Raw genomic sequence first — 27636 nt, 5'->3', positions numbered from 1 at the left:
TGGACAGTTGGTACTAAAGGGTCCCAAAGTGGGCCAAGAAAATATCCACAAGGCTATTACACCACCATCATCAGCGTGAGAATAAATCCATGTTTTCATGTTATTCAGGCCAAACTGGCCCTACTGTCAGAGTGTCACAAAGGAAATTGAAACTTATCAGACCAGGTAACATTTTTTCAATCCTCTATTGTCCAGTTTTGGTGAGTCTGTGTGAACTTTCCTGTTCTTAGCTTCTGGTGTGGACTTCTGCTGCTGTACTAAGTTTTACATTCAAAGATGCTCTTCTACAAAGCGTGGTTGTTTCTGTTGCCTTAAAGCAGTCTGGCAATTCTCCTCTGACCTCTGACATCAACACGGCATTTTTGCCCAGGGCTCCCTGATGCGACCATTGTCTGTAAATGGTCTGTTTTGTGTGGTAAAATCCCAGTTGATCAGCAAGTCACTTACTGCAAATGACCTTTCTTCCCCATTCTGAACTTTAGCAGGCCACTGAATTGCTGCCATGTGATTGGCTAATTATTATGCATTTGTGTTAACACATAGTTAAACAGGTGTACCTAACAAAGTGGCTGGTGAGTGTATATACCATAGGAACAGAAAAAAAAAGTGAAAAAATATAAATTGCCAACAGTTATCAGTTCATGATGTCAGAAAACAATAAAAAGTGTGAACAATAAAAACCGTGAGCATCAGAGAGAGAGATGAGATCAATCGCAGCTGATGTTTGGTCTGCAGAGACGTTACATCACAGCAGTGGTATTTATGTAGGGATATATGTACAATGGTTCATATGTAAATATATAAAAAAAGATGGAATACATCAAAATGACACGCTCCTTTCTGCAGAGCATGTGATGATTTTCAGAAGCAGGTAACTAAACACGCTCCACCACCTTTCCACTCCACTGGGTGAATATTTTATACATAAAAAGCGATGCTTAACTTCAGTGGTAATTTAATCAATTTTGAATAGTTCCGGCTGATTTTTTGTTGGTTAACAATAACCTCCTTTTCATGTACCACCATTCACTCGTTTAATAGGATGTCTGATTTTATTATAAGATTTCAGTCTGGACTGAAAATGTCCATTTGCAGCATATCTCTGACTAATAGCCTGGGTGAAGACATTTATAGAACCTGTATAATTGTGCCTTGAGTTCTACAGTGTGATCATGCTGATTTACCCTCCTACACACCCAGGAGAGAAATGTGCTGCGAGAGGGATGGCCAGCTCCATAACCCCTGCTGATATTAGCGTTGAGATAACAGACAGGCTGAGCTGGAGTCCACAAAATGTACACACACTGTGTTCACATGATGTAGCTCCAGCCACATTACGCAACTTGAGAAGCCTTTTGCTTTCACTGCATATGCAAAAACTAAGATCACGGTCCAGCTTGCGCCGGCTATAAATACATATGGAGCATGTGGGCAGGGTGAGAGAGAAAAGAGACAAAGGTAGTATGGTGTGTTAACAGGAGATGATGGTTGATGACAGCTTCTTCTTTTCTTTTTTTCCCTATTTTCTAACTCGTCACTCATTTCCATTCAACTTCCTGGACATTAACGCAAACGGCTCCCGAGAACATGAATCTCCACAGCAGTTCTCACCAAGAAAGACCTCAAAAATAACAAAGATGGCAACATATAATTTCAGTTCAGGCGCAGAATTCTTTAGGGCAGCAGTGATCTGGGCAGTTTGCCATTAGATGGAGGGAGAGAGAGAAGAGAAGGGAGTAAGAACTGACAAACAATGGAATAATTCACAGTCCTCTGTTTCCTGGCTGGAGAGGAAGTGCCTGGGTTGGGCAGCTGGGGCGGACTGTCCAAGGGAGAGAAAAAATATTTGCAATATCGAATGCATTAGTATCCTGGGATGTAGGCAAAGGGAATTAACAAGAAAATGACAGAACGGAGGAGAGGAGGAAGGCAGAGAGAGAAGTGAATGAGTGAGCGTGCATGTGTGGGAGGGATAGAAAATTAGATGCAGTGAGAGGGCTGGGAAATAAAGTTCAAGAAAAAAGAGAGACAGGCAACTTAAGAATATGCAGAGCTAACAGATAAACACAGAGTGCTAAGAGAAATCATGATGACAGAAGTTTCCAGTAAGACACGATGGCGAGGTCTGCAGTGGAACTCCTCTAACATAAACACTGAGAGGAGCACAGCTGGGAGTTATTAGGTCGGGGGAGACGTAAGCGCCTGCCAATCTAACCTCCAACCGCCTCCCAGTGCCTGTCTGCACCCCACTAATCACCCCCTGGGGTCTGTGCCATCTCTTGAACTCCGTGTCCTCAGCATAGTGTGCATTCAGGACACTTTATTTTGGCGCTGTGGGTTTCTTCTGCATAAAACTAAGAGCACAGGTTAGCTGCAGGTCTCACTCACATGTATGTGTGTGTACTCCGCTCCACATCGAGGAAGATTAATTTGGGCAAGAGGAAATTGTAAAGGACGGAGGCGCTGATTTGAAAGATTTGAAGGGTGACAGCCAAAAGCCTCGGAGGGCTTTAAGTTACCACACAACCTTGCCAAAAGCGCAGGCAAACAAATGAAATGTAGCCACTGTGTTTGTTTGAACTGTGGGTGCTGAAAACCTAATGGTTTTTGGAGAAAATATTTTGATGAGAGAGAGAAAAATGAGATGTAATGTTCTTATTTTTGTCAGCAAACTAGCTCGTCATCATTAAAGTTATCAGCATTAGACATTTTGTTTTTCAAAACAGAGTGCCACATGGGAAGAGAAGCGATAGGAAATGCTGGAAAAAAACAGAGAGACCATGTAACTACAAGTTCATGCAAAATGACCAGGCTGCTTTTCTATAAGGAATATGGAATATTCCACTCTTACTGCTATACATTAAACATGACATGCAAACGCATACTGACCCGAGCATCCTGACTGTGACTTCCTGAGACGATTTGCTGTCAAAGGGACGAGTGCCCTTCAAAGGATTGCATTAGTTTCCAGCCACAATGACATTTTGCTGGTCTCAGTAGATGCATGTGTGGGTGAATACCCAAGTCATTTCTTTAACTCTGTAATTGGGTTTATTTTGATTGCACTAAAAGTTTGAGGGCTGAACTTTCTTTTGTTTAATGTATGAGATGACATGCCAGAACTGGTTCACTTTATTTTCTTAGGCTTATTTTTTTCCATTAGCAGCTTTTGCCCAGTTAGTTCCATATTTTGTACAATAGATTTATTCACTGGTGAACAGATTCATTAGCCATTGGTAGCTCAGTTTGTTCTTCGGGACAAATTGTGTCACTTGGGAGCCGTCTTAGTAGCTCAAAATGGATAGTGACATATAAACTGCATATACAAAAACACTTGTCAAGTCTAATTAAAAACACTTTAACCTAAAATCTGGTCATTTTATTGCAGGTTATACTTAATGCATGTGCAAGTTATGTAACGTACGATGGTTGTCCATGACTTGGCAGGGCTGAGTTTGATTCATGGCTCTCCCATGACTTCCAGCCCATGTTTCCTCAGGCTAGAAAACTGCCACTTTATGTCTTTGAGACATTCCTGCAGTTTAACTATTTGGTGTGTGTCTTCTGGCTTCCTTGACAGACATAGTTGTGTATCATTTGCATAGCAATAAAAATGTATGCTATGCCTGATACTGATGATACTGTCTGGGGGAAGCATAATAATGTAGAGTGAACTGGTCCTAGCACAGAACCCTGTGGAACTCCATAATTAACCTGTGTGTGTAAGGACGCCTCATTTACATGAACAAATTAGAGCTTGTTAGATAGACATGATTCAAACCACTGCAGTGCAGTTGCTTTAATTCTTATGACACGAATCTCTGTAATAAACTATTGTGGTCGACAGTATTGAACACAGCACTGAGGTCTAGCAGGACAAGCGCAGAGACGAGTCCAACGTCAGAGCACTAAATCAGTGGAAGGTCTGAGAAATCAGAGAGAAACGCTGAGTAACTGGTAACTTCCTGGGTTCTTGCTGCCTGCCTGGCCTCAGCTCCTTGCAGTTAATTGTCATTTTTACATAAGGAGGATTTGTTTTTTTAAAACCTTGGGTTAGATTGAGGCCACCCTTTCCCCTATGTTAGCAGTCTTCACAAATAAAGCTCTATTTCTCTACCTGAAAGTAGATATTTTTTTCTCCCCAGAAAATGACTGAAGTCAAGACAAAATGAGCCAAAAAAAGGCAGCACTAAGCTGTGTTCTGGGGTCTTCTCACCATTTCATATGTATATGTGGAAAGCTGTAGATGGTGAGAACAGCTGCAAGACCCAACACAGAACAGAGGATGCATCAGTGATAACAGACACTGACACTGATACAGCCGGAAAGGTGAAGCTGGGGTGGAGGTGGGTTGCAAAGCAGCTTGCAGGTTCACAAGTAACTGTGTGCATCTTAAAGCAGCTTAAATATCACACAAGATATGCAATTTGCCAGACAGATGCACGGAAGGATATCAGATGAACTATCAGCTCATGTGGGCTTGCAATGAGAGCAACTAATCTGTCTGGATTGTGCATGAGCTTGACTTCATGGCCAGCCTGAACAATGCTACGATTTTAAGGTTAAACCATTATCACTTATATTGGTTTTCACAACACAGGTTATATCGCAAAACGTTATCACTGATCTCCAAAACAGTGTGCACTTTAATGGGAGCAGTTTGAAGTTTGGCAGAGTAAGAAACAAGACACACCAGTTTACATGTTTAATTGGTTTATGTGCACAGATGCTTCTCCATATTTTCCTCCTTGCACTGACTACTGAAAGTGGCATTGGCAGGTGATGAAACTAGATCGCAGCTTGTTGAATAATTGAGCAGCGGCCTGCTGCGATGGATGGATCATGACCGGTTGTTAACCCTTTCACAGCCAGGGTGTGTGTTCAGGTCATGCCTACGTGTGTGCACTGCTATACCTGCCCTAGATTTCTTACAAAGAAACTTTAGATCCCCTGTGTGTGTGCATCAAGTGGCTTCCGTAGAGATTATTGTAAACTTAATAGCCTCTTTATAAGTCAGTCAGCCCTTTGAACCGTGAGACAAAAGAATGCTGAATCTCTCATGCTGAATTTGTATTGCTAAGACAGATGTGGGAAGCTCTGAAATATGACAAGTGTCATGAAATTAAATAATAACGATATTCAGCTTATCATGTTTGTACAACAAGCACACCCACTATTGTTGATAAACGTAAAAGATGGATTTAATGCGACATGAACATTCAAACAGCAGTCGCTTTCTACAACATCAGATATGTATCGGATTCAGTACCACATACGAAAGTGACCCAGATCAGATTTGAAAATATCGGATTTGTGCCGTTCACACTGTCATACCATGATCGGATATGGGTCACATAGGCTCAAAAAAGTTGGATTTGATGCACTTTCGCCTGCAGTGTGAACGTAGCCTAAGACTCTACTGACCTCGACTAGTATGTTACATGTTAAAGTTTATGACAGTTCAAAAAGATAGAAAAAGACTGAACAAGTACAACTTGTTTGGGAAGGCTGGCAGGCAAATGCTTCTTCTTGCTTAAAAAAAACATGGCAGCATGGCTTAGCTTTGCAAAGCTGCATCTGAACAAACCACAAGAACTCTGAAACAATGTTGTTTGGACAGAGCATACCAAAGTGGAGATGTTTGGCTGTAATGCACACCGCCATGTTTGGTGAAAACCAAACACAGCATATCAGCACAAACACCTAATGCCAACTGTCAACCTGGAGGTGGAGGTGTGATGATTTGGGCTTGTTTTGCAGCCAGACAACCTGGGGAACTTTGAGTCACTGATTAAACCATGAACTCCTCTGTGTGCCAAAGCATTGTAGAGTGAAATCAGCCAACTAAAACTGGGCCAATCTTTGGACATGCACCAGGACAATGATCCCAAGTACAGCAGCAGATCTACAGCAGAATGGCTGAAAAAGAAAAGAATCAAGGTGTTGCATGGCCTAGTCAAAGATCAGACCTCAACCTGACTGATATTCGGTTGCAGGATCTAAAGAGAACTGTGAATAAACAATACCTGCAAATCTCAGTGAACTGAAGCAACACTGAATCAAAGAGTGGGCCAAAATTCCTCCACAATGATGTGAGAGAATGATAAAAGTAATACACAAAACAATGACTTCAAGTTATAGCTGCTGAAAGTGGTTCTACAAGGTTTTACAGAACTGCACAGAATCCCGTGAAAACGTTTATTTTTCATGACTGCACTTGTGCATCTATCAAATGTCAGTAATGGTTCAAATAAAACTTAACTTTAGAACAAGTTTATGGAAAAAAATGACATTCCGACAAAAAATACAATCTGGAACTAAACTAAATGTGCAGCTTATTTTTTCTTTTCCATGGCCTTGGTGTAATTTATTTTATGACTTTCCATAACCCGACCAGAGTTCTTTCATGACCTAAAAAACTGTATCCCAGTTTGTTGTTGTTACTCCTCAGCTTGGAAACATTTTCACTGGAGTCGACAGTCTGTTTTCCAGCTGGGCATGCAACGCAGAAATTACCATAAGTGTTCAAAACACAAGAAAGCACCTTTGCTGTAATCATGTAGCAGCTGACCACTAAAAAAAAGAAAAAGTTTGCGTGTTTTCATACAGTAAGTATCTATGAGATTACATCAAAAAATACTCTAGTATAAGCAGCAACGTGCACAGCACAAGGAAGGAGCTGCTGCTCTTGTTTCCATGCATGCTTGTCCTTCATCATCTGGGGAGGATCCTCACTTTTTAAAAAATTTTTTAGCATGGAAAGATTTTTATCAGGGGTGTTTTGGAGACATCAATCATGCAATGAATTTGACACCCGTTAGAGCCGTGGAAAGAAATGCCTGCCTTTGTTTGTTCACTTTACTAGATAATAGCCACAATGATTGAGGACATTCAGTGGCTCTTTGTGTGCCACTGAGTGTTTAACTATTTATTGTTCATCTTGATCCTGTCCTTGTTTTAATAGGCCCGCAGACATGTTTACTTGACAAGTAGGAAAAGCCCTAGAGTTCCTGATAACCCTGTTCTGTTTAACTGCAGAAGTAATTAATTGCATTGTTTGTACCATGACATGGCATAATATGCCTGCGGTGAGAAAAAGAGGCCCTGCTGGGGCAGATAAAGTTTTCTTTAATGAACTGCATTAGCGGGAAAGAGGTTAGTGGACAGCCATTTAGCTGAGGATTGGCTTTTACTCTGACCTTTGTGCCCAACACCAAAATCTGCCTGTTTTTTACCACGTGTTACAGTCTTGTTGACAATACATGTGTCGCTGAGGTCTTCTTCATTAAACCGAATCATGATTTACACACTTAGTTACATGGGTTAATAAATAAATGACATCATCGCTGAGTGAAATCCCCTCAAGTGGACACTGAAGCCAGTGTTGACCCAAATCTAACTTAAAATAATGTTCCACGACATTACATGCAAACAGCAGCACATGGGACTTATCACGGCTTCACATCTGAGAGAGTGTAAAGGAAAGACTTGAAATCTTCAGAAAACCCATCTGAGGATAGTTTAATGGGACTTTACCAAATTAAGAAAATTGCTGTGTCTCAGACTTGCAGACCACAGCGACTCTGCCTTCAAATTGTGTGTGTGTATATATATGTGTGTGTGTGCCCTATGTGCAGCTGCTTCAAGTGTTGCTCAAGCAGAGAGGGAAAGAGCAACTCAGGCCAGTTTACAGTGGGCGAGAAAGACAGGAGTGAGGAGGGGAATGAGAGAAAAGGGAATTGAGGGCCAACTGAAGGGAAGCAGAGGCAGGGTTTGTGGCTTGTAAAAATGAAATTGGAGGAAAGTGGGTTAGAAAAATAAGCAATAGAAGAGAGCACTGGTCAAAGAGATGATGCACAGGACATCGAGGGCAGGGAGAAAGGCAGCGCTAGAGACAGAGAGAAAAGAGAAAGAGTGAAGACTAGCCAGAGATTTATATAGCTGATGGGTTTTCCTGCTGATTTTGGTGTTGTTATTGTGTAACAGTAGCGGAAGTGTTTGGTTTGTGTGTCCAGTGCTGCTTTACCAGGTCAGAGCTGCTTAGATTTGTTTACAAAATCCTTTGCTCAGCTTCACTGCATGTATGTGTGTGTGTGTGTGTGTGTGCGTGTGTGTGTGTGTGTGTGTGTGTGTGTGTGTGTGTAGGTGAGTAATACGTGCAGCACCTGCTCTTTAAGTGTTTCCTGAGAACATAACTCCTGACTCCCGAGCAGCGTGATTAGACTGGAAAATTGTAACCTGGAAAAACTGCATCAGTCATAGATGAAGTTTTCCACAGGCTTTATCATCGGTGACTGCTTGGACTCTTTGGGAGAATTTTGGGGAGATGAATACTAACTGTTAAAGGTTCATATTTTTTAACACTAATTGTTTATACCATCCTGAAAATACAGTGGGAAGATTAATAACACCCTCTTATCAGAACAGCAGATATGAGGAAAGCCAGTAAGTCTGCATACCACCAAATTAAAGCTAGGAAAAGGACACACTTTATATTATTTATTGTCACCGTGTCCAATAATCAGGCTTGAAAAAACTTCTGTTTGCTAATTTTCTGGAGGTTATGCTCTGCGTTATTTCTTGGCTTTGAGAAATTAATAGTTTCCCCTCGTTGTTTGTCTGCTGGCCAAGAAAGACAAAGAAAAGTTAACATGTTAATTAGTGGTGATAGGCAAACTTTGTTACCCTTTGGCAGGGCAAGGTTGGCATGAAGTGAGTACATCAGAGGGGCAGCTCAGGCTGACGGCTTTGGAGGTGAAGACAGACAGGCAAGAGTGCAATGGTCTGGGCATGTGCAGAGGAGGATATATTAGACAAAGGATGTTAAAGATGGAGCTGCTAGGAAAGAGGACATGCAGAGAGCTGGTGTAACAGAGAAGGATGCTAGAGATGAGATGGAAGCCGATCCACTGCGGCGAGCCGTAAGGAGAGCAGTCGGAATAATAATAATAACAACAACAACAATAATAAAGGTCTGACCAACCGTTTTAGACTTGGAAACAACATTCCCTCTGACTGTGACATTTTGATATCTCTCACAACTAACCTGGAGTAGGGATGGGAACCAAGAACCTTGAAGTTCCAGTAGAGAACTGGTTCCCAGCAGTCCAGTTCCTTGAAATTGTCAGTCTGTTTTACTGTCGATCTCACCTTTTAGTTCTACTTGCACTTGCACTACATATTCAGTTGATTTCAGTTCCTGTGTCGCAGGAGGACGATAGTGGCTGGTCTGCAGAGTGGATATGGACATAACTTTTATTTTTATTGCACAAAAGGACGACAGCGTGATGCTAAAGTGGAAACTGCATCCAGAACATAAACAACTGCATTATGCCGCTAAAACAACTTTAGCTCTTTGCATTCACCTGCACAGAAAGCATGCTAATCTTAATTTAGATAAATGGTAAATGGTAAATGGCCTGTATTTGTATAGCGTTTTTACTAGTCTCGCCTAGGGACCCCAAAGCGCTTTACACACCCAGTCATCCACCCATTCACACACACATTCACACACTGGTGGAGGCAAGCTACAGTTGTAGCCACAGCTGCCCTGGGGCAGACTGACATGCTAACTCTAAGCTAGCCAAGAACCCAGAGCAATGTTAATAAAGCTATTGCTGTTCTAACAATGCTAAGCTATGCTCCTGGCTGCTGGTTCCACATTTACTAGCATGAGAGTGGTCTCGAGCTTCTCAGCAAGAAAGCAACAACTATTTAAAAAAAAGAACTTCATTTCAGGGACAACAACAGCATACATGCTAAACAAAATCACGAGTTATAATTTTCAAAAGCCACAGCTGATGACTCAACATGCCTGCGGTCACATGGCTGCACAGTCAGAATTTCATGTCAAATTTAAGTCATTAGCACAAATGAATTCAGGTTCTAAATGACCATTTGAAATTCATGAACTCGCATACACCCGCACATGACTTCCATCTGACTGAGACTCTGTGATTGTGTCTGGTTTCCACTGGTAACAGCTCCTTCTAAGTATCTGTAGGGCCTGAGAGGTTACAGTAGTGCTTTCATTTAACAATCTTTAAATATGTACTGCAGTGATTTATTACTTTTTCCATAAAAAATGTATTCACTCCCTAGAATTCAAGCTATGAGTACAACAGATGAATAGAAAAGCATTTATTAGCTTGGAATTACACCGCAATGCAGAAAAAAACACTTACATATGAGCTTCCTGTAATTTTTTTTTTGTCATGCTGACTTAAATAGGTGATTAAGCAAGCATGGATGCTAATATCTGTTGTCATTTAACACCTGCTGAAGATGCCTGCAGTTCAACTGTCAGGCTGAAGCTGTAATTAGCTGCAAAACTCCTGTGAGTGCTAACATATTGTGCAGTAATTTTGTAGCTGGGGGCCTTTGCTGTCACCAAGCCCAGACGAAAGCATGATGGATATGAAGGCACTCAGCTTGACTCTTCTTAATAAGCACACAAATAGCTTTGATGCAGAGGCAATTAAATAACCCTCTGAAATGTCATTGCAGGCTGGAAAAAAGGCAAACTACCAAAACATTTGACAAGAAATACTGTTCTCTGACAACCGTTTTAGATAGCTACTGAAATAATAAGATTATTATATTATATATTATATCAGACTGTTGCATATTATTCTTTTTAATGCTGATCTAAATCAGATCAAATTGATATAAATTTCTCTTTTGACAGGCATAAAATAGCATTTTATTTGCTGCATATCGCCGCACGGCATGCAGTGTGTGCTTAAAGAAACTGGGGAAAAGAACAAGTGGAATGTTTAAAAAGCTACCTACAGCAGATGAACAGTATCTGGAAGTCATGTTCTTTAAAAACAGGAAAAAATCTCAGCCTTCAGCTGATCCATCTGCTGTTCACTAAAGCCTCATCAGAAACTGTCTCAGTGGAAGGTTGGCTCTCAAGAAATCATTTTTAAGGAAGGGAAACAGGGAGAGAAAGCTGAAGTATGTCAAATTACACAAGAGCTGGACTGAAAATTCGTGGCAACAGGTCAGATGGAGCCATGAATCCAAATCTAAAATGCACAAAGACTGTGCTGAAGAATAAAGGTATTCACACCATATATTGACTTTCAAGCTTGTTAGAATTGTACATTGACTCCATTTTTGCCTTAAATGTTGTATTGCCAAGTACGTTTGCACATGTTTCAATAAATCACTGCACCTTTTTCCCATTTCCTGAGGAAATGATAACAAACTGAGTGGTGGCTCAAGACTTTTGCACAGCACTGTATGTGTGTTTCCTGATGTTGTGATTTCATTGGAAACAAATGTGACCTTCGGAGCAAATCGTCCATGAGAGCCGCTGTGTGTAGCTGATGGGATTTTCACGGCCCGATTTCACTACAGAAGGAAAAACATCAAACACACTGACTGTCCAAAATGATTTTCCAGAGAGCAGACTCTTTGCCTCAGTGATTCCAGCGTCCTGTATCCTAACAGCGATCTGTCGTTGTTTCATTTTCACAGTCATGCATGAGGTTAGTGAAACTATGCAAAGCCAGAAAGCACAACAGGTGGTTTAAGCCCCCCTTACAGAGTTTCGCTATCTCTCACTATCTTTCTTCACCTTATTCTTCCTTAATCTCCTGTTTGCTTTGCATTTCACCCTCCATGCCATGATAACGTATGTCAGCTATCTGCTCAAGTATCACATCCAGCATGAAGAAACTGGCAGAAAAAGGCTTACTTCTACATACATTTAAATGTCATTTCAGATTATGGGCCAAAGTTGACGCATTTAGTGGTAATGTGATGATGTATGTGTTAGAAAGAGGCAGCGATGTTTTCAAGGTTGGGGCAGTTATTTTCTCTACTCTCTTGTTGTTTTCCCACCTTCAAATTCATGTAAAAAACTCTCTCCATTTTGTGTTTTTGCTGTGTGATGGGATGGCCGTGAGTGATGTAACGTTTGGATGAGTGCGTCCACACCCCTGTTATCAGTGCGTGGCAGATATCCCTCAACTCTCAGAGGTGACGGTTGTGGTTTTGCGTGTGTTTTTCACAGTGTCCAAGAAACCGTTTGAATGAGTAGAGCTTAAACAAGTAGTTTATCTATTGATTACAAAATAGTCAGAACGTTTATCAGTTTAAGACATTTTCAAGCAAAAAAGTAACAAAAATTCTTTGAAATTGAATTCGTGATTTAATTTAACATTTTATGTGTATTTAATTTTTAAACAAAACAAGACATTCGACCAGGTTTTGGATAATTATCAGTTATCCAAAAATAGAAAGAAGTTCTACAAGTTACAGACCTATATATGTGCATGTATTACAACAGTACGTCATATCGTGGAGATACAAGGATGATCCGTGCTGGATGCCTCAACACAGACTTTGAACATGGCGTGGTTGTTGGTATGACACGGGCTAATCTGGGTGTTTCAGAAACTGCTGACCTACTGGGATTTTTCTGCACAACCATCTCTAGGGTTTACAGAGAACACCCAACAAATTGAAGCACATGGGGTAGAGTAGCAGAAGACCACACCAGATGCCACTCCTGTCAGCTAAGAACAGGAAACAGAGGATACAGTTCACATGGGCTCACCAAAACGGGACAATAGACGATTGGAAAAAACATTGCTCTGTCTGATGAATCTCAATTTCTCCTGTGATATTCTGATATTAACATAAAGCATGGATCCATCTTGCCTTGCATCATCGGTTTGGGGTGGTGGTATAATAATGTGGGTACCAAGAGTTAGTACCAACTGGAGAATTGTTGCTGACCATGTCTATCCCTTTATGAACACAGTGTGGCCATGGTATGATGTCTGCTTCCAACAGGATAACAGGTCATCTCACAAACTGGTTTCTTGAACATCCCACTGAGTTCACTGTACTCAAACGGCCTCCACAGTCACCAGATCTCAGTCCTACAGATCACCTTCGAGTTGTAGTAAAACAGGAGATTCCCATCATGGATGTGCCGCCAACAATTCTGCAGCAACTGAGTGATGCTATCATATCCAAAATGAGGAATTCTGAGGAATGTTTCCAAACCTTGTTGAATCTGTGCTGCAAAGAATTAAAGCAGCTCTAAACTCTAAAAGAAAGTCCAACCCAGAAGTAGCAAAATGTACCTAATAAAGTGGCTGGTGAGCGAATATTAAGAGAGCAGAGTTTTGCTTTGGTGTTCTGCCTCAAACATTCCCATCTCAAATGTTAACCAACACAATCACAGGCTTAACCTCACCTCACATGCAGGTGAGGTCAAGCCTCCTCCTCTTGTTTGTCACTACTCAAGCATCCTTAGAATTCCCAGTTGATCCATAAGGAAGCAAAACCTCTCTCCCATTACTTGACTCCCACAGACAGAGCAAAAGATGGCTTCAATTAAACAGGTCTGAGATGTGTAAGCTGAGTAAAACAGAGCAAGGCCAGTGGGACGTCAGATGTGTTTTTCAAAGTGTGTGTGTGTGACCTCTGTGAGGATCGATGTATGGGAATATATGCTGGCCTGCAGCTGTGAGTGTAGCAGATATAAAAAGGAGTGTATCAGGGAAGCAGCAGAGATGTGACAGCAAGTCTGCATCAAACAAAAAGCTCTCTTCACTACTTTCAAGGACTTCTCACTCAGCAGAATCATTTCTTGCTGCTTGCTTTTTGAGTTCTCTGTATGTTACAGTGTTTCTGTCTCTTTCTCTCATATTCTTTTGCCAGCACTTTGCGTGGGCAGTGCACTGTTCGATCCTCACCCTGGCTGCGGCCGACCTACTGCACATTCCCACATCCAACAACTGACATTTAAAAGATGACATTAAGAAAACTGAGACAGAGCGGAGAGAGCAGAACAGAGCGTTCATTACCCAAACAGAAAAGATTTATCTGTGAGAGAACTCAAAATCGCAAATTAAATATCAGAGTTAATGGTTTCAGGAAAAGCTTTTGGATGCTAGTCCCCGATGATTCAAGATGGCATCGGATCACAGGTCTGTTTTTAACATTCAGGCCAGTAAGGGCTACACAAAAGTAGTACAATCTATAAATGAAGCTGAGGATTTGGGTCAAGCATCTTAATTGCCACAGATATGATTTTTAGATAGCAAGAGTTCAGTTCTTTCGTAATCCATCTACGTATGGCTTTGGTAATTTGTTAAGTCATTAAAAAGAGTTACAAAGTGCTCCACAGAGAAAAGGCACAATATATTAAAAAACACATGGGAATCAGTTAATGCAGATACTTTATATAAACAATATTTGTTTTAGTGGAGACTTCAAGGAAGTTTCTGAATAGGAAAAACAGATGTTGGACAGATTTAAGCTTGTAGAAAAGGGAAAACAAGCAGAGATTTGCTGCAGGATCTGAAGTTCAGACTGAGAACCTTCACAGACACGATCTGAAGTTCAGTTAGCCACATACTGCATCAAGAGCTCACCATCAGCGACCTTAATATAGTGCTGAAATCAGACCATGAAGTGGTTTCAGTATTGTTCTAAAATAAACTGAAACCAATGAAAAAAAAGCAAAAAAAAGCACATAAGATATATATTACTAACTTTATGAGCCATGAAGGCCAGAGACCAAAAGCTCTGCCCCCTTTAGTTTTTAGTCAGACAAAATCCCCCTGCCCAAGGATCTAAAGGTACTGGTATGTGCATATGGTATTAAAAGGTCACAGGGGGACCTAACAAGTAAACGGACAAGTAAAAAGGCTATTTCAGTAATCTAGATGTTATGAAATACAACTCTTTGTTTAGCAATATGGTGCTCAAAATAGTAGGACTTCACTACACCAGCACTGCACCAATAACATCAGATTTAGACATAAAAATGCCAAAAAAGAGAAAAGGCCGTAAAGTTCAACCTGCATGTCCTGTTGGATTAGCTTATACCAGCTGATCTCAGTTCTAGTCAACCTCAGCTGAACATTATTTATGTATCCAACTGGAAAACCCCATATAAATTAATACAGTTGCTGCAAGCCACTATGCAACCCATCTCCAGTCCAGGTCCCCGTTTCCAGGCTTTTCCTGCTTTGTTTAAGTTAATCAGTGTCAAGTCTGCTGTCCGCTATGGCCGCGCTGTTCTGTACCAGAGAACCACATGCATATGCTTTCTACTTTTGTGTATGCAGAAGCAGGGAGTGCCCAGAGCAGTCTTACTGCCAAATGTATAAAAAATGCGAACAACAATAACAATCTTCTTTTGATTCAAAGTGTTCTTAACAATAAAGAGCAGTGTCAAAACACCTTTTAATGTTTCCTAGGTTACAAATTCAGATAAGAGCATCTACTATATAAAATGCATAACCAGACATCTCTGTATCTAATTCATTTTAGGTAACTCTACATCACTTAAACTGTCCATCTGGCAAAGTGTTCAGGTCAACATCCACTGGTTTAACCGGGAAACAATTTGAATACATTATCAGCTCTGCATAGGGAGAGATAATACAAGAAGCACACAGCTGTGCTCACTCTCACATACCCACCCACACACATTTAACACAGTACTCTCAGTTGTTCATGTCTCTCTGGCATTACCCACCTTCAATTTCTGTGTTGCAATTCCCCAAAATACATAGCTTACACACACCATCGTTCCCCACTAGTGATCCTACGTGATCCCACTCCAGGAATTTCGTTTACTCTCTCTCTCACACACACAGAATCAGGACCCTTGATGTAACAACATTGGTATTCAAAGCAGGGGGTGGAGGGTCTTGTACACTAGCTCCAGATGTTGGTAAGAGTCACTCACTCTCGCCAACTTACAGTAAAAAGTAAATTAGTTTCAAACTCTTCATAAGCATGAAACATCTTCTTTTTAGAACACGTCAGTTTAAGGGAGATTAAACAAAAAAAAACACCCTAAAAGAAAACTCTGCAGAGTACCTCACACAAACTGCTACCTCTGTGCAGCCCTTTGCAGTAACAGACACCCCCAAATGGCTCGCCCTGTCAGAACAACAACTTCTCATCTGTTTGCCCCTCACAGTACACCTTAGAGGAGGGCAATCCTGCAGGTTATGAGACAGGCTGAAGTGGTGACTGCAGGACCCCCAGACAAATCCTGTGCTCTGTGCTGTTACATTGGAGCTGACAGGCAACATCTTTTTCCTATTATCCCGGGCAAAATGGGAGGCTGAACCAGAGAACAGGACATGTGACTCCCACTGAGTCAGAGCTGAGCCATGGTCTCATTTTCTGTTGTTAAACTTATGGCCAGAAATAATCATTTTTAGGAGGCAGAGACCAAGAAGCAAAAGGGGGCATTTAAAATACGACATGTCAAACAAGGAAAGAGACAAGCCTGCCTTGTCGTGACGGTTTACAACATCTGCAGAGAGACAGAGGAAAAGCAGATGTTTTTCTTGCCTTTGCGGCTGTTTAAGGTTAAATACACAGAGATGTACATTACTGCTAAAAGCACCTCTACTGTTTTCGTCTGTTTTATCCATACAGAGAACACTGATGGCAGATTTTTTTTACACTCCTCACCCCTCTGACCTCAAGCCCTGACTTTTAAACATTGTGATGTCTGTCCATAATTATCTTACAAAATGGTTTTCACTCAAACGACTACAACAATCTGCATTTTCTAAAACGGTTTAGTGTATTTCCAGCGACCGGTCCCAAGCCTGGATACATGGGTCTGTTTAAGTTCTGTTTAAGAGGATTTTTAATCTATGTTGTTGTTGTGGTTTTCTCATTATAATATAGAGTCTTTACAATGGTCATAATGGTTTGATGCCGCCTGTTGAACAAATATGCACATGTGCATGTCTGTCCTTGCACCATCATCATCATCAAATCGTTAATATGCCAAACTTGATCATGCAAATGTTTCACGATCGGATGCAGAATACCCTCACATACCACGCCCCTCCTCTCTGTAACTGTTTTGACAGATGCATCTCCACAGGGAACAGGTGATCTCTACAAGACGTCTGCAAATCTTTAAAATTTTTATTTAAAAACAAGCTTCTCAGTGGGCTAGAAGCAGGATCAGTCATCTGCTGTTGCACTGTTTCATACTGATCAGTATCTGAATGGGACATGTTGGTAAGTATCAAAGAGATCCTGGAAACAGAACTATTAAAGTTACAGCTCAGATGTTGCATCATGTACCGGGAAAGCTGTAAAACTTCTTTCTTTGTTTTCCACATATAGACTTTTTGTGCCAAATTTAGCCGTGTGTATGTTTCCTGTACGCTAAGTGGTGTCACTGTGACCGTCACCATAGCAATGACTTTCTCTGTGTTTCCTAACAAGCCTGGTGTCAAACCACCCCGGAGTCCAGCGGGACTGGAAAGACCAACAAAAGGCTGCAATATATTTATGTGTGTCGGAAAATTCCAGCCAGGGAAAGGTGAGAGTGGAGAACAACAGAAACAATATCCACTCTGAAATGCAGCAGTTTCCACAGATGAGGTAATGCAAGCAGTCCCCCCCCCCCCCAAAACTTTCTATATTACACTTTAAAACAAACAAACAACTTAGTATGCAATCCTGGTACACCACGGGTTAATTCCTAATCTCAGTGCCAACAAACACCAGCTAGCTCTACTCTATGTATACATGCTGCTTTCTCTGCAAGCTGTTTTGCAACCCACCTCCAACCACAGCTCCTCATTCATGTCTTGTCTGCTGTCACTTTTCTTTGTAGCAGGGTGCTGCTGCAACCATACAGTCCCTGGCCACTTTATTAGATACATTTATCTAGCTGCTTTTTAATAATGTAATTATCTAAACAGTCAACCACATTTCAGTGCATTTAGGGATGAATAACATGACCAACTCTTTATGATCACAGTGTAGTCATCTTCTGCTAGCTGCTTCCAAAATGCACTATGTTACAAAGCTCAAACCATCTAAACCTGGTTTCTTAAACACGACAATGATTTCACTGTCACCAGATCTCAGTCCAATAGAGCACCTTTGATATGATGGAGCTAGAGATTCCTGTCATTGATGTACAGCCGACAACTCTGCAGCAACTGTGTGACGCTCTCATCTGAATATGGACCAAAATCTCAGAGGAAGGTTTCCAGCACCTTCTTGAATCTGTGCCATGAAGAATTAAAGGCAGCACTGAAGGCAAAAGTCCAACCCAGTACTAGCAAGGTGTAACTAATGAACTGGGAAGTGATATCCTTCACTGGCTGTTCTAGGTAAATGTGTACGTGAGCATGCATGTCTGCGTGTGTGCTTGTTTCAAAACAGGTTCTGGAGAGAAAGTGAAACCCAATGCTTCATCTTTAAGGTTTAGTGTTAATGACACACACACAACACACCTCACTGCATGTGTGTGTCTGCAAAGGAGGGAAAGAGGAGCTCGTGGACGGAGCACAGACACCTCAGGTGTGTGCTGAGGTATGACGACGCAGCTCAACCTAAACTCGTGATGCTGCTGTCCGTGAAGCCTTTCTTCTGCTCTCCCAGGAGCAGGCACAGGCAGTAGGGTCACTGTTTCTGCTAGAGGCTTTCTACACAGTCTAGTGACTGCTTTTGTGCCAACAGGCAAAAGATTTTAGGAGAGATGGAAACGAATATTGTTTCAGAGACCAAAAATAAGCTAATTTCTTCTGATCCTCAAACAAAGAGGTAGAAAAATGAAATGCCTTTAATGTGGTTCTGTAATTCAGTTACTCACTTTAAGTGGGCAAAAGTAGCTGAAAGCTGAGAACGGTGCTCAGTGATAGTGACACTTCTCTCTAATGCTGAAAAGGGCAACAAAACAGCCGTTACCACGCAAAGGTGTCATAATCTACTTATGTTAGGAGAGATTTGATGACCACAAAAAATTGTCTGCTTCTTCATATTTTGTTTGTTTTTGGTCATATATATATATATGGAGGATATTGATGCAGAATGCATGTGCACACACACACACACACACACAGAGGCAGTCCATCCATCGCTCAGCCGTCGACCTCTCGACTCCTTCTGCTGTACCACAAATCAAGAGAGAAGTAAACATGAGAGGAATGCGAAGGAAAAAAGCAACCTGGGGGATGAGCGGCCATAAAACAGAGGGAAAATACAGACAGTGTCATGTAACCTGGGGAACACATGCACAAACACACAAATCCCTCTCATGGGGATATTTATTGGGGAAATGTGAAAGTAATTACAGTTGCAGAAAAAAGTTTATGTCATGTTTCTTACGCATGTAGCGATTTTAGGCTATTAGACCTGCATGATCTGTGGCTGTCAAAGCTTCTATTCGTTCAGCAGACAAGGGGATATTAAAAAAAAAACACAAGCTGTAATAAAAGTTTGGCATTTGACGGACATAGTTTGAAACTGAACTGATCATGGCCCAGATTTTCCCTTTGCAGCTGACACACTGGGACCTCCTACACCTCCCCTCCCATCCCCTAACAATAATTTTGAGATTTTTGTTGCAGTAAATAAAAAGTACAGTGCTCTCACTGAGTTAGTTAGCAGTAGGTTCCAACTTTGAAACCCATTTTGAGCCATACTTGTCTACGTTTAGGAAAACTGGCACCATTGAACAGACATGAAGTGAATTCTTGTTCTTTTTGGATCATTTTCGTATTAAAGAAAACATAAAATTAGGATATTTCTCAAGTTCTTTTATGTTAATATGTTATTTTAAAGGTGTTTTTTCGTGGATTCAGAGGTAAGTCTATCTATTTTAGGTCACAACGCAGCTCTGACGTCGCCTCATCTGCCCTTTCTCCCATCATACAGCAGGAGGAAACTGTCTGTGGCAGAGTTCTGAAAATTAGAAGTTATGTTTGTTGGTGAGGGGCAGCGCATGGGTTCAGGAGCCAGGGCACTCTTTTCTTACATGTACTCATTTGGACATTACATCGCATTTTCATTGGGAAGCTAGCATGGTGTTATTCCTGAAATCTGGTACGTACCCAGCTTCACCAGGTAATATCTCGAAAATGAACAATGTACGTGTGCAAAACCGGCTATAGCTTGAAATTTGTGATTTTCACTGAATATACAAACATAATCTGCACAAAGTGAACTGAAAGTGCAAATTAAAAACACCAGTAACATAAAACAGCTTGGGGGTCAGGTATCCAATTAAAAAAAAACATCCCCAGCAGGAGGATAGACCCTGGAAACACACTGTGTACATGCACAACCACCCTCACTGCTATACTGGTACATGCACAACCCATCTTTCTCCCTCATTGTGTGACTCCTTTGCACTGCAAAGAGGAGAGAGCACTTCCTGAAACTTCTTCTTGCAAAGCTCAAGGTTAGCACTGGTTGTGGTTCCTTCTATCTGCCCTGTCTCTAGTTCCCTCTCCTACCTTCTCTTAAAAAAGTGAAACCTATGAGGAAATTTGCTTAGCTCAGCGGTCTGGCTCTCCTGCTTTGATGAGCAAAAAGAAACTTTTACAAGAACCAAAAACAAAGAATTGGGAGGAGTATTTTACTATGTATTTATATAGTTTATTCTTGTCTCGGTTATTCTGTGTTTCTTCGGTGATCTGTGTGTTTTTCCCCTCTACTTTCATTGTTGTAAACACCAAACAAGGGGACGTGCTGCATCAGCAGGCTGTGCCAATAGTCTGCATATGTGTGAGGGAACAGCTTCCTTTGAGAAGTCCGATTCTTTGGAGGCTCACAGGAATCAATCAGGCCACAGAGGAACTCTTCATTGCGCCAGTAAAAATAGAAAGAAGCTGATTATCTGTCACGATGCCTGAGCAAATGAAGTCGTTTCAGTGAACTGTTGATTCATCAACAGGTTTCCTCCTTTTTTTATTCGGAACCACAGATGCCTTTTTTTGGCTCATCTTGCTGAGCTTTTCTTCAATTCTTACATTAGACTCATTAAGACAGAAAAGAGAAACGAGAGACCGCTGAGCAATTCCTGAACCAAGTACTAGGATTTCTCCCCACAGGTCAAAGCCAGAGCTGAACAAAAGACACACACACGCAAACACACGCATCCAAGATTTAACTGATTGGGCCTGTCACTGCTCTGGTAGAAGGACTGCCTGAGTGCTGCTCACATATTGGCAAGGCAAGCCTAAGTGAAAACACATGTTGTGTAAATGCAGAGAACAGAAGTTGAGCCTCGGCCTCCCCCCAATAGAGACCATTTGAAACCAAATCCGATCAGATCTCGGAGCGTTCCAGGAGAGACAGAGCGGGCGGAAACGCTTCCTGTTTTTCAGGACAAAGGGGAGTAATAATAAGCAGTGAATCCAAAAAAATGAGAAAATAAAAAGTATCAAATGCTTACTACAGGTTAGGCAACCAACTGTGACAGCGATCCTGTAACTGTCCTGTAAAAACACTCTTTCTACAACCTTTCAAAATATAGGCAGGTCATTATTTTTCATGTATTGCAACTTTTTTATTTTCAAGATTTCTGTGGATTTTCTTTTTGCAGAGTTACTACGTTGCCTGGTGCCAGATTCCTAACCTCTGACCTTTCACATCCTCTTTGACCTCTAACACAACATCTGGAATGCTTCACCCGCATTCATTGCATTCACACGTAACAACGCAGACTGTGGAACCTGAATGTTATCTACGTATCTGATCAAAAACTGGCAAAGCAACAAGAAAACAAGTCTAGGGTGAAAGCATGCCGAGGAGAGTCTGTTCAAAGTGATGACTCATTCACTACCTTCAATCTGTTCTAATGCAAAGTGCGTATTTTTAACTCTCGGGTGTGTTCAAGCAGACAAATCTCTAAGAATTTCCTATGATGACTGGCTCGAGAAGCTTGACAGTTATTTGTGGGTTTACTGGGGAGCTGGTTCGCACTGAAAAAAAGAAAACACACTCTTTCTGTAATTTTTTAATTCTTTTGTTGTTAGACAGATATCACACACATATTAGTGCTTTAGTAAGCGTGTAGTGTGATGACTGTGATGATCCAGCATGTCCTTACCTTCTTTGCAGCCTTAGACGGTGACCTCCTAGTGGGCTTCTGCACCTGGTCGCTCACTGTGACGGGCTGCTTGGACACAGAGCCGTTTTCCCGCTTCTTGGAGGGCGAAGATGGCGTTGACGATGGTGCCGGAGAAGGAGACACAGGTGGAGAGGAAGAGGAGGAAGGATTTCCAATTCTAAGGACGGCCATATCCTCTGTTGCTGTGAGGCGCAGGCTGCGTAGGCTTTCATAGGTCTCAGAGTCAACCACCAGCAACCTGGTCTTGTTGTCCATGGCCTTAATCCTCTGTACCACCTGAGGAATGGAACACCGGACGTTTGGTTTGAATACATTAAATTCTCTACAGTTTGGCAGCAGATAATTAAATGCTACTCCTATGAAGGATTAGTCCCAATCCATCCATCATGGACTTGTTTAATATACAATTACTGACCATTATATTAGCCTGTATACACCTTTTAACATGCAAGCCTGTGAGTTGCATCTTTATTTTAGGAAAAATGCTGTATAAGCAACGTTTTGAAAAAGGTGATGGCTCTAGCTTTTTGGGATGTGTGTGTTCCTTTAACTGAATTTCTTAACATAACTTTGTATTTATTTGGTTCTTACTGTTTGACAAAGCAACTGTATCAACTGATCCATCATTTTTCTAATCATTTATTCCCATACATCTGTAGTGGGAATATAGTGGAAAGCGATGTTTTCAAAACTGACAACTATCATTGTCGTTGTTTTAGATCATTGTCATATGAGCAGGAATATGAGGCTCCTTAGAAACACCTGGGTGGCAGATTGGTTCCCTGAACTTCAAACACAATGGTCAGCGGGTTTGTTTTCGTCTTTCAAGCTGCAACAAACCTAATATACAGCACACAGAGAGGAGGCTGGTGCTGATCTTTCCCCGTGTGCCTGCAAGCTTGTGAAAATAATTATCTGAGCCTGCTGACTCTATCTGACCACCAGCCAGACCTTGCAAATAGAGGAGCACACGGTTTGTTAAGATCTTATTTACAGGGACTGGTTTATATTTAAGCTCAGGGCACTGACTAGAGACTTACTGATTTGTTGAATTTCACTAGGAAACTGCAAGGGAAGGAATACAGCCTGCGTAAAGTTCTTGCTCAGTGCGCCCCTTGTTTCCAAACAAAGGGTGCTGTGCAGGTTAGTCAGCCAAACGAGCTAAACTAGGTAAACTGAAATGTAATCTAACGCAAACGTGCTATTTTTTCATAAGCGTGCTCCTGCGTGCGCAAAGTGTCGGAGGAAAATGTTTTGTAATTCAATAACCTGCAGACCTCTGGTCTGTGACGCCGGGTGGAGGAGGAGGCTATGCGCCACCGTGTCAGGATGTCTGTATCAGCCAGTGTCACCTGTTGATGTAGCCCCTGCTCAGTCAGCTAAGACACAAGTTAAATAATACACACATCTACTTGCCTGATGGTGCGTCTCCTTCTCCACGTTTACTCCGTTCACTGCGACCACCCTGTCACCGGCACGCAGCCCTGACGCTTCTGCGGGGGAGCCAGCCTCCACTTTGCGGATGAACTGGCCGCTCTTTCCTTTCTCGCCATGCAAGTGAAATCCATACCCGTTCTCCCCTTTTGTCATGACACAAAGCCGCGGTTTCCCCACTTTGGCCATTTCCTCCTTTGTCAGTTTAAAGCTTCTGAAGTGTTCAAGTAAAATAAAACAACAACAGCAACAACAATAATAATAACAATAAATGGAAATATTGGAGTTTAGGAGAGCGACTGCAGGGCTGCTAAACTTTTTGGAGAAAACATATCTGGCTGACACGCGCGCTCTCCCCAGTACAAAAACACAAAGTGGAACAGCCACAGATGCGCTTCAGAACAAGAAGAAAAAGAAAAAAATAGCGCATGCAAGAAGCTGCAAAGTGTAAAACTTCAGGTAACGAAGCAACAGCAGCAGATCCTGTGTGTTGTATCCAAGCTGAAGCGCACGGCTCAAAGACTCCAACAAAAACCGACGGGCGCGCACAGACTTCAGAGCCCCCGACAGCGCACCATTACTGTTACTGCAGACGTCGAATAGACTGCCGGGCCCTCTCCTCTCACTGGAAATTTCTCCATAACAACAGTTCGGAGAGCATACGCCGAGTACAGTTTGCTCCCGGTTAGAGCCTCGTGCGCAATAGCACCACCTCTCCCCAGACCGATTACCTGCCCTCACAGTTTGGGCAGGGAAGCAGGACTAAAAATGACACAACATTGCCCCTGGGTGGCAGGAAATGGTTTGTGAACGGTGTCCTAAAAAATAATGAAAACACCCAGCTATTTGGATTCTCACTCTCAATACATCCAACTGGTAGCCTAATTGTAATGAGTCCAGACAACAGTTCATCTAAAGTTTCGGAGCCGTTTCATAACATATTATTATTCAAATAAATGTCATAACTGTGCTACTAAAAAACCCACTAAAAATCTAACTGATGGGCCCAAAACTTTTAGTAAGTAGGCCGTTTCAAATACAGTATCCTTACACTATCCTTATTTAAGTATCCTTATTAATGCAGACCAGGGATGTCAAACTCATTGTACATTGAGAGTCTTGTCTAACGACTCTAACTGCACATTCATCAACTTAATATAAAACATAAAAAAGTGGAATTTCAACAGAATGCCTCAGTTTCTCTACATGTTAAAGAGATTCTGATGTTATAAATCAAATACATCTGTCAGCACGACTCTTTGGACTTTACAGACAAATTTCTGGTGACTCATTGGCCAGACTATCCTGTAACTATAAAACAAAACAGCCCTTGTTATTACACAGATAATTTTCTATTTATTTATTTGTTAATTAAATTAACAGTGGAGATGTATAATAGTCACGGAGGAGATCTTTATTGGTAGGAAACGCTATAAAAATTATAAAAAGACAGTTGAAAGTCTACAATTGACCTCGGGCCTTATGTTTGCCACCCCTGATGCAGACCATCAAAAAGGCCAATGGTATTGCTGTTTGAGATCTTTGCTAAAAAAATGAACTTAACACATTCATAATTACAGCCGTTGATTGAATTTTATGTTGCGGTGGAGGGCGCAACTGTACTTCCTGTTGAAATCTCCACAATAAAACAACCCAGCGAACGCTGGAACAAAAGCAAAAAACAAACACTAAAACAAAACAAAAAAGATACAAGAAAAGAAGAAAGGTCATCTAAGTAAAAAATAAAAGACAGAGAAAATATCCAGTGAGCAGCAGTTCTCTGAAGAAGGCAAGTAAAACAGTTAAGTAAATAAAATAGCACTTGTTACAACAAAGGTATGCAGAAGACAGCACTTTGTACCTTGATACAGATGGGCTACAGAAGCAGAAGACCACACTGACTGTTACTCCTGTCAGTTAAGAATAGAAAACCTGGGCTACAGTTTGCATGGGCTCAACAATACTGGACAATGAAATTTTGCCAGGTCTAATGAGTGTCAGTTTCTGGATGGTAGTGTCAGAATTTGGAATAAGCAACATGAAAACATACATCCATCCTGCCTTGTAGGCCCTATTGGGCCCCTTAGCACTAACTGAGCATCATTTAAATGCCACAGCCAACCTGAATATTGACGCTAACCATGCCCATCCCTTTACCACAGTGTACCCATCTTGTGTTGGCTGATTCCAGCAGAATATTACGCTATGTCACGAAGCTCAGGTGATCTCATATGGCCACCAGAGTCATTGGGTCTCAGTCCAATAGAGCAAGCTCGGGATGTGGTGGAACAGGAGGTTCACATCATGGATGTGCAGCTGACACATCTGCAGCAATGTTGCAGTGCTATCATGTGAATATGGACCAAAATCTCTAAAGAAGGTTTCCTGCACTGTGTCAGTCTACGCAATGAAGAATTAAAGCAGCTACAAAGGGAAAAATGGCACAACATAGTACTAGCAAAGTGTATCTAATAAAGCGATTGGTAAATGTAAATACTGTAATTGAATGACGACAAAAATATTAAACAATGCAAAAAAGAAAAAAGAAAGAAAGAAAAGAAAAGCCCATGCCTCATATTTTGTTAATAACACTATTTGTATTGACCACCCTACTTACATTTTGTACGCAGGGGATGTTATACTCTGTATATATGGACTTCCAAAGATCCACTCAGACCCTTGTTAGCAGTATAAACACGGCCACCTACAACATTTTGCAGCACCTCGCCACCATTCGAGGTCCCCTGGTGGGGAACACACCCTGTCATATCAAAAACTCCACTGACTTCACGAATGAGGTCCAGAAACTTACCTACGTGAAACCATCGTGTCCTTTGATGTGGTCTCACTCTTCATTTGTACACATGCACCTGAGGCAGTCAGAAAACAACTACAGCATCAGATTTGCACATGGTTAGAGCTCTGCCTTATCACCACATATTTTAAATACAACAAGCATTTCTACAGGCAAAAGCTTAGGTGTACAATGGGCTCCCCAGTGTCACGTATTGGAGCCAACCTTTGCATGGAGGAAGTGGAAATTAATGCTCTTGGCTCTTTCACAGAGACAGCGCCTAGCCCCTTAGAGATGGTGGCATGACAAAAAGACTAAAAGCTGATAGAAGTATTAAATAATTTCCCCTAGGGATCAATAAAGTATTCTGATTCTGAAGTAGAAGAAGATCTGTATTTTTAGGATGAAGGATTTTAATAAATAATGTATATATACAACCCCGGTTGCAAAATAGTTGGGATGGTGGGGAAAATGTAAATAAAAACAGAATGCAGTGACATAAAAATCTCATAACCTTTACTGATACCAACAACCTTCCCACTAACCAGGTGCTGTAGTTCATACTATGACCAAACGAGGGCACTAAACACTCACATTTCAGTAATCGTTTAGCACTTGTCAAAGTAGAAACAACACCATAGTTACACTTTCGGTCACCCTTTCAAAAATAAATGCATGCTTAAATGTTTTCAAAGGCTTAAAAACACAAAAGCAAACAAATATAGAAAAGGCAGTATGTTACTGAAACGAATCACACGGAGTGTATAAATAAAGCAGTCTGTGATAAATACTGAGCAAACAAAATACTCACTGTGAACTTTTTTTTTTGAATGATTTTAGCCTATAACAAGTATTTATTTCAGCAGGAAATGTTTGTTTAGTGTGATTTCTAACCTGATGCTGACATGAACACCAGCAGGTTAGACTGCTTTCCAGAACTAAAGAGTTAATCCCATTTATTTACTTTTTTTCTCATCAGAAAGTACGCAGGTGATTAACTTTCACCTTTAATGGACTAACACTCATCCAGCTGGATCCAGTCTGAGCCCGCGGCCTTGAGTAATAAAAAACAGATGGTCAATCTCAGTTTATTACTTTTTGTATTGCCGTGGCACAACTGCTGTTGCTCATCTGCACATCCTCCACTTCACAGCGATGATTCCACTGACTCGGAGCATCATTTCCTCTCTCAGCTCCTCTGGGAACTCAAGGAAATCACTGTTTGTCAGGCCTGGAGTCCAGGCTGGCTCACTGTTATTTTAGCTGTACGCCTACCCGCTGATGGACTGTCTAATCTTGATGACTGTTCCATTTAATACACTAGTTTCCTGTCAATCACCCATGGAAGGATCATCCTTTTCACGGTGGGGCACTTTAGGGAATTTAATTTTCAGCAGAGACAACACAGCAGCAGAAAGTGGGTCGTTATCGTTCCTGCTCCGAGGTTCACTTTATTTTTAGATGGGTGTTAACATTTCCCGAGGAACAAATAAATCTCTCTCAAAATGTGACAAACCATGCTGCT

At 41.4% G+C, this 27636-nt stretch overlaps 1 protein-coding gene across 2 annotated transcripts in view; it reads right to left on the bottom strand.

Annotated features, from left to right (window-relative positions):
• Window positions 1-23989, bottom strand: part of LOC102795271 (Na(+)/H(+) exchange regulatory cofactor NHE-RF2) — a 34053-nt gene extending 10064 nt beyond the window's left edge. For both annotated transcript variants that reach the window (XM_035908075.2, XM_006791590.3), the window contains exons 1-2: window positions 23300-23989; window positions 21863-22159 (exon numbers count right to left, since the gene is read on the bottom strand). In XM_035908075.2, coding sequence (XP_035763968.2) covers window positions 21863-22159; window positions 23300-23506 — 504 coding nt within the window. In that variant the 5' untranslated portion in view covers window positions 23507-23989. The remainder of the gene's footprint in view (window positions 1-21862; window positions 22160-23299) is intronic.
• Window positions 23990-27636: the final 3647 nt, after the last annotated feature.

Source organism: Neolamprologus brichardi, chromosome 4, assembly GCF_056152115.1.
Source record: "Neolamprologus brichardi isolate AB-2024 chromosome 4, ASM5615211v1, whole genome shotgun sequence".
NCBI lineage: Eukaryota > Metazoa > Chordata > Actinopteri > Cichliformes > Cichlidae > Neolamprologus > Neolamprologus brichardi.
Note: the sequence above shows the minus strand (reverse complement) of the source record. Positions and strands in the feature narration are given on the sequence as shown.